Consider the following 11,512-nt stretch of genomic DNA (forward strand, 5'->3'; position numbering starts at 1 on the left):
TTCTGACTAACACGACTTTGATCTGAAAATTATATATATGTCGATTTGCATCTGATTTTCTATATGGAAATTGACAAGCAAAAACACTCAGCGTCAAACATATATATTGATTAACTTAAAATCTTGATGTACAAGAAAAGTCTCATTAGATGGCTTATATATGTATGTGATCGGTTTTGACCCAATTAATATTTGCTTGATCATCTATTAATTGTTTGGATTTTCGTGCAAGGCTAACATTGACCAATGCATGTCTGACGACTCCACCGGTGTCGATGATGCTACTGACTTAGGGGGTCATTAGGGTTTATATTTGTCCGGATTATATTTGAATATATTAAATTGTTGCTACTTTGTATTGATATTTGGATATAAATTTATTATTAATTTTGTGCTATAAATTTTTTAATAATGATTTAAAAAAAATTAATTAAAATTTTTTTAAAAAAAATAAAATAGGTTTGGGCGACGGAATTGTTCGTCACCTAAACATACTTTGGGAGAGCAATTACCGATTTGTCGCCCAAAGTATGTTTAGGAGACTAACAATTATGTCGCTCAAACCTACTTTGGGCGACGAATACCACATTCGTCTACCAAAGCAATGCTAAGGCGACAGATTGTTCATCACCTAAACACCCTTTGGGCGATGAACCATTAATTCGTCGCCCAAAGTATGTTTAAACGACAAATAATTCCGTCGCTTTATCATTGCTTTGGGTGATGAATATTATTCGTCCAAAGTAGGTTTGGGTGATGAACAATCCGTCACCCAAACATGTCCATCGCCCAAACATGCTTTAGGCGACAAACACCATATTCGTCGCCCAAAGTTACCTTAGGCAACGAACTGCTTTATATACATCTATCAAGTTTTGTTTTGGTGTCACTACAATATTATCCCCTTATCATCATTATTGTTTTGTGTTAGCTATTGATGCAACATCCATTATCAATGGTAGTGATTTAACAATGACCACCCTGCAATCACCATTAAGCTGATGGTTGTTTAGAATGAGGTGGCAAAGTGGCTAAGCAAACAATTTTTTAGGAATGGTGGAGTTTGCAGACCAGAACTGTACTTTTCTGCTGACAGCTTCTACCGCAACATAGTTGTTGAATTGGTGAAACATTCATATCATTAAACAATGCCTCCATAGACTTTGGTGACTAATTAATTAGGATTCAAAATGCATTTTCCCACCAAATTAAAATTGCAGCTATTTGAACTGGTAATTTAATAACATTAATCATGTAAAGAAGAAGTGCAGTAACTCCATATATATATAAAAAAAACCATCAAAATACAAAAATGTATTTAATTATAATTGTATATACAAATCTACTGTACTAAAAACCCAAAAAGAGTTTTATATAATAAAACTAGAAACTATACTTTTCCAGCTCCCCCAAGTAGGCATCCTTCAAACTATATCACATCAGCACATGACTTGAAATAAATTTATATCCAAATCCAAAGTCAGTTTGTCCGTCAATAACTGGCAATATACATTCTGCCACAAAGAGTAACCCACCAAAAAACATTAGTATCAGGATATTATGTAAATAAAACAAACATTTTCTACATAACATATCAAATGATATCTAAGAGCCAAAGACAAATAAGAGATGCATACCTCATTAAGTTGCTTCTTAAGATCATCCAGCTGCTCTTCCGATAGCTCTGATTCTTTCTCAAACTTATGAGCTCTGCATTCCATTCGTTCATAAAGGTGTCATAAAAACTAAATTTAAGTGTCATCATAGGTATTACATGACATCTAAAAGGTATCATAAATCAGTTGAAAAAATATCATTAAAAAATATAGATGATATGTAAATTACGTCATTGATCCATAAAAAAGTGTCATTAAACCTATCTCATGACATAAAAAAAAGTCATTAATAATAAAAGTGTATTAATAATAACTAATCAATATTTTACCAATTTCCTGTAGGAGGAAATATTTTGAAGTTCCTTTGCATAAAGAATCCATGTCCCACTATAACATCATTATTTTATCCATCTCAAGAGTGATAGAGTAAAACATCATAGATAATTCAATTAGATTTGAACTTATAATACAACCTGGCATTCATTTGCAATAATATTGATGGAACTCAGCCATTTGACAGAATGAGCACCTATAACATCAGGCACAATTACACGCAGTGGATATCCATGATCCCTGTTTACAGGCTTTGGCATATATAATAACAAACAACTATTTAACATAAAATACAAATTAGAAGAAATTTGATCTGAAAAATTAAAAGGTTTTATACATTAAGCTTGTTGATGCTCAAAAATGGTAGAGCACTCAACATCGAGTCAAATCACATGGACCAGTTGACCTCCCATTGAGAGGATGACACGTCGAAATGGGGTAGGAACGGATAGCTGGGTCTGACTAGTGAGTAGTGGTAAGAACGTAATGTCTGTAGCACCCTGCGCAAATACACAAAAGTGAGCGGGAAGGGCACCGGTGTGGTACCAGCCTAACCTCTCCCGACACTCAAGTTAGTGTCAAGAGAATATTTGAGCAGAGTGAGTGAATAATATAATAATGATTGAATTGTTCTTTTATGACAAGAAAGTACCCATTTTATAGTACTTTTGGAAGGGTGTTAACCAATCTGATGATGACACGTGTCCCCTGTGACAACTTGTATTGTGGGAGTGCCACGTGTCACCCGTTTCAGGGATCCGAATAAGTTGACATGGGTCAGAGTCTAGGAGGCTGGAGCTTAGGAGGCCGGAGTCAAGGAGGTCGGAGCCTAGGAGCCCAGGAGCTCAGGAGCTCAGGAGTCCAGGAAAGGCTTAGTCTTTGGGCCTAAGAGGTCAATGCCTAAGAAGCCGGGGCCTAAGAAGGATTTAGCCTTTGGGCCTAGGAGGTCGGTGCATAGGAGCCCAGAAGCCTAGAAAAGGTTTAGCCTTTGGGTCTAGGAAGACCTTGCTTAGGCCCAAACGACATGATGCTAAGTCATATGTGACTTGTCGTTATGCCAAGAGGATAAGTGGTATGAACAGAAGACCCCCAAGTTTCCGAGCAAAAAGTACTTCTTAGTTGGGAACTTTGTACACAAAGAAATCCGAGCAGAACGACAAGTGACCACATACTTGTTCCTGCTTAGGGTACTGTTATGAAGTCTCCCAAGTTCCTTAGCAAGAAAAGCTATACCGTAGAAAAGCTTAGGAGGTGAGACATGAAATATCATAATAATAATTTTTTTTTTTGAAATTCTAATCACTCCGTATTCCGAGTCGTAGACACTTGGCAAAATCCCAGTGAATCCCGCCCAAATGAATGGTGGGATGTTACCCTTTATAATTTAAAATTTAGACTTAAATTGTAGAGCCCAAATATAAAGAGCCCAACCCACATCTCACATTTACTGTTTGACTATTTTGGAGAGAGAGAGAGAAAGAACGAATAGAATTTTTTGTTAAACTACAGCTGTGAGTGGGCGGAAAAGAGGGTTCAGATCCAAAGAGGCTGGAGGCTAGGATCCAAGAGGGGGGGTTGCTCGGGATTGAAGAGGGAGCTTCTCGTTGGGCTCAGGTTAGAGAGGTGGTGCGCGGGGCAGAAGCTCGGAGTGAGCTGCTCGGGGTGGGCTGGTGTCAGCGGCTCGGAGGCGCAGGTACTCGAGGCTCGGGTCAGGTTGGTGTCTTGGCGCGAGTCGGAAGAGTTAGGCTTGGGCTTAGAGGCGCTGCGAGAGCGGAGGAGCTGCTCGGATCGAAGGGGGCTTCTCGGCTCAGAGGCACTGTGTGGGATGGAGAGACTGCTCGAATCGGAGGGGGCTCAAGTCAGACGATTCGCCTGGGTTGCGGCAGCCATAGGCTTGGGTCGGGTGCCTCGAAAATTTGTGAACCAGTGCGGGCTCGAGTAGGAAGCTTGTTTTGCTTCGTCGGTGCTTAGGTGAGCTGCTCGGAGGAATCTCTGTGGTTTTCTCCGAATTCTTGAGGTAAGGCACTTCATAAGCTTTCCTAGCCATTTGATTTTGATGATTGTGCCTTGGAAAATTTGAAGCATGAGAATTTGGTATTGCCGACCCTATGCACATTAAGTATGCTGATTTTGGAGTTGTAAAAAATGAGTATTGGCAGGTGGGTATGAACCTGGCCGAGCACCGATAGGCTAAATGCCTTCATTTTTGGACTTGTGTAATTTATAGAGTGTTGTTTGTTGTTGACCAGGTAGATATGAGCTAAAACAAGTGGGTCGAAACCCATCTGAGCTGTTGAAGCCGCGAAATACGGGTAAGACTTGGGTTGTTGTTGCTTTTCCTCTTGAATTAATTTTTTGAATATTGGCTTTGATAAATGGTTGGTGGCTGAGCATGGGAAAAGTGATAGTGTCAATGTTGTGAAATTGGGGGAGGAAGAGCACACATGAGGGGTGGGAAATCAGTAGTGATTTGATATGTCCATGGTGTTGTCTTGGTATTCCGAGCAGTTCCCATCTTGATTTGTGGTTTGTCTTGGATGGGCAGGTGTGTTGGGGTCTAACATTCCATGGCTTGCTCGGACGATTCGTTAAGAGAGAACAATTTCATGGATGAAAGGGAGTCCGACCAGGCGTTCACGAGTGATGGGACACCAATGAGACCAAGTGTGCCCCGACCTCGGATGGGGTGTGGAAATATGGGGGTAGGCAAAGTGTTCAAAACCGTCCAAGAGAGCTTATCCATGGTGATGGAAAGTGAAGGAAATGACACTGGTAGTGAGGACAGTGATGATGAAGAGACACCCACAAGTGGTGGTGATGTGGGTGGGCATATAGCACCGAGGACGTACTGGTCCGTGGATGGGCTATGTGAGAACATGATGAAAGATGAAGAGCATGAAAAATTGAAGGTGGAGTTCCAAATTCCAGATTACATCCATCTGAGCCTCCCACGGGAGGATGATGTATAAGCGACCCGCCGGAGGGGCATATTTTGTGTTTTGCCAAGAGTTTTCACCATAGATTTAGACTTCCTCTTCATCCCTACTTCCAATATATTTTAAGGAAGTTAAGAGTTGCGCCTGCTCAACTAACGCCCAATAGTTGGAGGACACTAATTGGATCGTATGTATTGTTCCGAGATGAGGGGTATAGTGCCCCAAGCATGGCTCAATTCATACATTTGTTTGAAATGAAGTCAAGTCCCAACTTGCGAGGGTGGGTGTACTGCTCGCAATTGCCAAACAAGCAATTCACCGATGACACAACTCGCCAATTACAGGTGGGCCACCCAGATGCTCATAAGGATTGGAAGAAAAAATGGTTTTTCGTGAGTAGAGCCTGGGAATTCGGCCGGAGTGAGAGGGTGACCATGAATAGAGTGCCGACAAATTTCCAAATAATAGATTGTCCGGTTGAGCCTAGGCATTGGTCTTTGTGCACTTTGATTATTAGCTGATGTTATGTTTGTACTAATAGTAATCTTTGTTGTTTGTTTGTGCAGGGGTGAGTGGGAGATGTTTCCATTGTCGAAAGATAGTGTGGAGGAGGTGTGGAAGGTGCTTAGTCGACCCGCCTGAATGTTGAGCGCCGCATACCTCCTGTCTCCTGAATTTGGCTAAGTATGGCTTTGGAGCCCCAGGTGAGTCTTTGTACTTCCTCTCTTGATTTGTTTTGTTGATAAGAAAATAACTTGTGCTCATTGATTATGTGTTGGTCTTATAGTAAAGATGACCAATACGAAGAAGACAAGTAGGCTGGTTGGTCCTGCCCCGCCTGCCCAAAGGAGGCTAATGATGGGAGCGCTGCTGGTCAGGGGTGGCCTGTCCCAAGGGAATACAAGTAGAGGCGCGCTGGTGCTTGGGGGTATGAGGCATGGTGGGTCTTTTGCCTAAAATCTGCCTATTTTCTATAGCTTTTTCAAAGGAAATTATTGAGGTTTGCATACTCGAATTTTGATTTACTTAGAGACTTGTTTTGAAATCATCATGCTAGATTGTAGGATTGATTTTGGATTTGTACCAATTGGTTTTACATGATTTGATGCATTAAACCCGAAAATGACACTTTTTGCCATATGAAGAGTAATTATGTAGCAAATCAGCATTCTGATGTGAACTTTGGGCTTTCAAAAACCATACTTGTACAACTCCAATTGCTTTAAAAATTTTTGTGCACGAGTATTAGTATGTCTTCTAAATTCCTGTGAAAAATCTCATTCAATTAGTTTTGTGTGATTTTATAAAATTCCGGGAGCAGGTGCTGCCCATTTGCGATTTTAAAAGAACCATTTTGCCTCAAAAATGCCATTTTTGTTGTTAAGGTTTTTTGGCCTAAATGTTTGGTTCTCATAAGTCAAAAATCATCCTTGGGATTAATCTATGAGCATGAGGAAATTCATTTACTTCTGGAATAAAATTTGGGTCGTCAAAACCCCATGTTTTTGAACAAAAACTAGGTTTCAACATACCTATTCTTAGCCAAGGCTTATGTGGATAAGAAGCTTCAATTGAGGTCGGGGGAGCTAGTCATTTCTAAACTATATGTTTCAATATGGTTTAATTCATAGTTACATTGATGGAAGTGTTTGTTTCTTTGATTGCTTGTCTCAGCTTTGAATTGATATTTTAATTTGTCTTGACGTGTTGTGACTGTCATGTTTGTAATGAAATTGATTAATTAACCTTAAAAGGAAATTAGAATTCATTTGGTTAATTGTAAATTAGTAATTAAATTTGGTAATTGAATTGCCTTGTGAGGATGAAATAAGTTAATCTATTTGTTCTTGGATCAACGAGTAGACTTAAGTGAATTTATTTGAGAATTGAATCACTAGGGCTGCATGTTTAGTTTTAAAGAAACTAGCCTAGGATTCAAGGTTCTAATTGGACTTAGGATGATTTATTTTGGAAAGTAATAAATTACATGTTATTTTAATATGGCTTTGAAAAGGGATTAGATTGCCTAGAATAAAACTAATAGGGCTTGCATAATTGGTGGTACCCGAAAATATTAAGGATTGATTATTACCTTGTTGTTAATCTTGGAGGTTCTAAGGTTTAAAAACTAGATTAAAGGGTAAAAGATGATTGAACCAATAAGAGAAATATGTGATTAATTGGTCTTGTGATTGGTTTCGGATCCAAGCTTTTTAAATCTAAACTTGGTTGTTTATTTAATTGCATCTATTGTTTTATACTTGTTGTGTTATAAAACATGCTATATGATTAATGAAAGGAATGAATTGATTATATAATTGAATTGTCATTTCATGTTCATTTGGCATCATATATACATATGAAGCATTGAGGGCAGCCATGTCTTTCATGGGGGCTGCCAAGGCATACATTAGCATTCATATTTATTGAATCAAGAATGTTTACACTAACGTGGTTTTAGTGTTTGGACTTTCCAATTAGAGATGAAGGGATACAGTTCTTACTCTATCATTGGATTCAATTCCTTAAAAGTATTTATACATATGTCGTCTAGAGTGGTTATGAGAAATAAAGAATATGCTAAAGGGGAAGTAAATGAGTTTTTATTTACTTCAATGAATGGACATCTCACTATCTAGATATTATTTTTTAGTAAGATATGAGGGATATCGGTAATTAATTTTACAAATTAGGGGATAAAGTCCATTGTATATAAACTTTGACAGGTTTGCAATGTCATGGAGAAAAATGTACACTTGCATTGTTATTTAATTTAGCATGCATTTGCATTTTATGGGATTAATCATATTGGATTATTAAAAATGGATGCTTGATGGTTTGATAATACCCAACCTGAAAAAGCTTGGTTTTATGTTGAGAATTATAGCCATGACTTTATACTTGTGAAATTGTGTTTTTGAACATTGAAATTGATTATACTTATGCTTGTATAGTTGTGGTTTCGATCTTTGAAAATGGATGTGTTTATTTATCAAAGAAAGAATGTTTGGTTTCTATTTAAATGTTTTAAATAGGTTGTCATTTGACTATTAATTTATTTGTTTGGGCAATAGTCATTTCGGCATGGGCTTAAGCCTTTGGTATAACCTACTTGTTATATATTGAATTGATTGAGTTTTGTTGGACTAGTTGAGTGTGTGATCAGCTATTTTGGTGATGCTCACCCCTACACAGTTTGTTAAGTTGCAGGAAACTATTAGGACAAAAAGATGGTTAGCTCCATAGACATTTCGGATAGCGAGGGATGTTTGGAAGTAGAGAGAATTCACCAAGGATTAGCATACCAACATCGATCACCCACATTCGAATACTCAAGTGATGAGGAAGAGAACCCAATCATGGATGAGTTTGTTACTATCTATTTTTATTTCTATCTTTTATATTTTAGTTGAGAAATCAGTGAATTGATTATTTAAGGATTAGTATGGCTTAGTTACTTATTTAATATTTGATACTTCTTTATGTTGTTTTGTTTACACCAAAATTAGATTTTAAAATAAAGTTTTCACTATCACTTGGATTTCAATTTCTTATGTGATGTCTTGTTTATTGAATTTAAAACAAAGAGTCTATCTTCTTCTTGAAATTAATTTATCTTGGAAAATGAATAACTAAAAGCTCACCATTTTATGAAGCTTTCAATTGATTTACTCTAATTAGTTGTTATAAAAAAACAAAAAATTTCCACAATTTTGGAGTTTAGTTAATTTGTTTAAATTTTAAACCTTACATTAATCTTCGATTTTGGCATATTCTTACTTAGGGTTAGTGAGAGTATCTCGAGTTAAAGACCAATGTGGTGCTACCACATACCCAGAGTGCTAGACCCCATTTTGGAGTGACAATTAATGCTCACTTTTCTTGTAGTGTAAAGTACCTGATTCTTGCGCTGCTTGAATCCTGTTATTGAAATGAATAGATTGAGCTTTGTGTGCATGCAAATTCTCATAAATGAAGAATTTACGTACGTAATTTCCCAACTTTTCTTTATAGTTTTTCAAAATTCCTTTAAGCATTATTTTTCTTGCTCTCATAGTCTTGTAAGGCATAGGTTTTAGAGGAGGTGGTAGTGGGTCCCTCAAGCTTTTTGTGCGATGTTATTGTTGTACTGTTTGACTACTACCACCTTGACCACTTTGTTAATTGGCTGCTCATTTGATTAAACTCAGCTTGTCTTGATGGTCGTATGGCAACACAATAATTATCTTACTCAGAGGGGTACAAATCATTAGGATACATGTTTCTACCATTTTCATCGTCATCGTCATCAACTGGGATGCTTATTTCACTAATTATGTAATCGTCTCTCAGTTCAGATTGTATGTTTTCGAAGATAAATACCATCTTTTGTTTGGTGGCGTTTGTACTCTTTATCTATGCGATAACTTCGTTCTTAATGGCTAATGGTACATCAATGCACTTCTTTACATTTTTTGATGAATCATAATCGGCCAAATGGTACTTCAAGCATGTAATGCCTCTACTTTGAAAAGTAGAATGACAAAATATGCATGTGGTTGCATACTTATTGCATTCTACAGTAGTGACATACTTCCAGTTTGAACCAATCTCAGTACTACCACTATTACTCGCCATTTGAAATCTATCACTTAATAACCTATAATTAATTGTATAACAATTTAAGTGTATAGCTTATACAATAAACCTATTAATATTAGTAAAGTTTTATAGTATGTAATTGTAAAATTCTAATAAAAAAAAGACATGTCCAATATAAAAGATCTGTAAACAATAAAGCTTTTAAAAAAAAGCTAAAACCTATAATCAAATAAAAAACACAGCTATTATAAAAAACAATAAACTATATAAATAAAAGTATTATTAGATAAAAAAAAACCATTTTCATATACATTTTATTTATTTATTATTATTAGAATGTTATTCCCTATTAAATAAGAATGTAGAATTGATATATTTAATTAGTAAAAAACTCCTAAAAAAACTAGTAAAAAGCCCCAAATTTAATGTGTTCAGAACCTTCAGGTTACAATTTTTTTTTGAGTGCTGCTATTTGCACACCCTATTTTTTCTTTTTGCACACCCTTTTGTAAAAAAAAAATTAAAACTAAAAAAAAAAAGACACACTTACCCCTCACCCAACACACCCTAACTCCATTTTTTCTCTTCTGCACACCCCATCAACAGACAAAAAAAAAAACACACACACACCCCCTTCATCTCCCTCACCCGACCACACCCACCGGCCACCCACGCAGCACCCACCTCCTCCCTCCCCTCCACCAAGCCCAGCCCCGTCGCACCCTCCCTCCAACCCCGACCCAGCCCACCTCCTTCCCCTCCATGCACCCAGCCCGACCTCCTCCCTCCCCTCCACCAAGCCCCAGCCCGACCACCTCCTTCCCCTCCACCCAGCCCGACTTCCTCCCTCCCCTCCACCCAGCCCCGGCCCCATCACATCCCCTCCCACCCAACCCCGTCGCACCCTCCCTCTAGCTCCGCTCTCTGGTTTCACTGTGTGCACCCCTGAACCACCACCACATCAACAACAAACCCAGTAATTATTTAGCTCCGGGAATACTTGAGCGGTCGCAAAAAACAAATTTCATTTCAAAAAGTGGAAACAGTGAGTATATTCTGAAATCTGAATCAAATTTCTTTGGAATATACCTTTTTCCATGCAAAATAAAACACTAAAATCTGAGGGAAACAGAAAAAACAAAGACCCAGAATGCATACATTTGAATCTAGTTTACATTTTGTTTTTGGCAGAGAAAAATTAGGGGCCCAAAACCAAAATAAGGAAAGTGGGTTTAATGGAAAGTTGTTGAATCTACTTTCTAATTTAATGAAAACCCAGATATGGAAAGTAGCGTATGAACATTGTTTTGTAAATTTTGGAGGAAATTCAGGTTGGGGGAGATGAAGCAGAGAAAAATAATGTGAAATACAACTTTGTGAAGGAAAAATTGAAGGAAATCTGGAACAGGGGATTGTTTTCAAAGAGGGCTATTACCATCAAAACCCTTGACGCATTTTACAATCTTGGAAGCACAGCCTTCGCAGTGCATGTCAATCTTCAACACCACGGTTATAGGGTTGTCCTTCTTCTTGTCGCCGCCATCGCCGCCCTTCTTCTTGTCGCCGCCTTCGTTGTTGCTGTTGTTGTTCTTCTTCTTCTGCATTAACCCAAAAACAAACACAAACTCATTAGCCAGAGAGATTGAGAGAGAGAGAGAGTAGTACAGAAATAGATGGAGATGGAGGAATTGACTGCGATTGACTCACCGCGCCCATTGTGAGTTTTTCTGGGTTGATTTTTGTTTTGTGTTATGAGTGAGTTGAAATCGGAGAGGGAGTGGAACTGTGGAAGACGTGGAGAGAATGAGTGTATTTATAGAGGGAGGGTGCGACGGGGTTGGGTGGGAGGGGATGTGATGGGGCCGGGGCTGGGTGGAGGGGAGGGAGGAAGTCGGGCTGGGTGGAGGGGAAGGAGGTGGTCGGGCTGGGGCTTGGTGGAGGGGAGGGAGGAGGTCGGGCTGGGTGCATGGATGGGAAGGAGGTGGGCTGGGTCGGGGCTGGAGAGAGGGTGCGACGGGGCTGGGCTTGGTGGAGGGGAGGGAGGAG

The 11,512-nt window shown here is 38.6% G+C and overlaps 1 protein-coding gene across 1 annotated transcript in view; it reads right to left on the reverse strand.

The window, feature by feature from the left end:
- Window positions 1–9,280: 9,280 nt before the first annotated feature.
- LOC147283767 (uncharacterized) overlaps window positions 9,281–11,512 on the reverse strand; it is a 3,224-nt gene continuing 992 nt past the window's right edge. Inside the window, exons 3-5 of the mRNA XM_086245585.1 lie at window positions 10,902–11,168; window positions 10,336–10,411; window positions 9,281–9,524 (exon numbers count right to left, since the gene is read on the reverse strand). Of these exons, the coding sequence (XP_086101711.1) occupies window positions 9,281–9,524; window positions 10,336–10,411; window positions 10,902–11,168 (587 nt within the window). The remainder of the gene's footprint in view (window positions 9,525–10,335; window positions 10,412–10,901; window positions 11,169–11,512) is intronic.

Source organism: Dryas octopetala, chromosome 5 (genome assembly GCF_963921425.1).
Source record: "Dryas octopetala chromosome 5, drDryOcto1.1, whole genome shotgun sequence".
NCBI classification, from domain to species: domain Eukaryota; kingdom Viridiplantae; phylum Streptophyta; class Magnoliopsida; order Rosales; family Rosaceae; genus Dryas; species Dryas octopetala.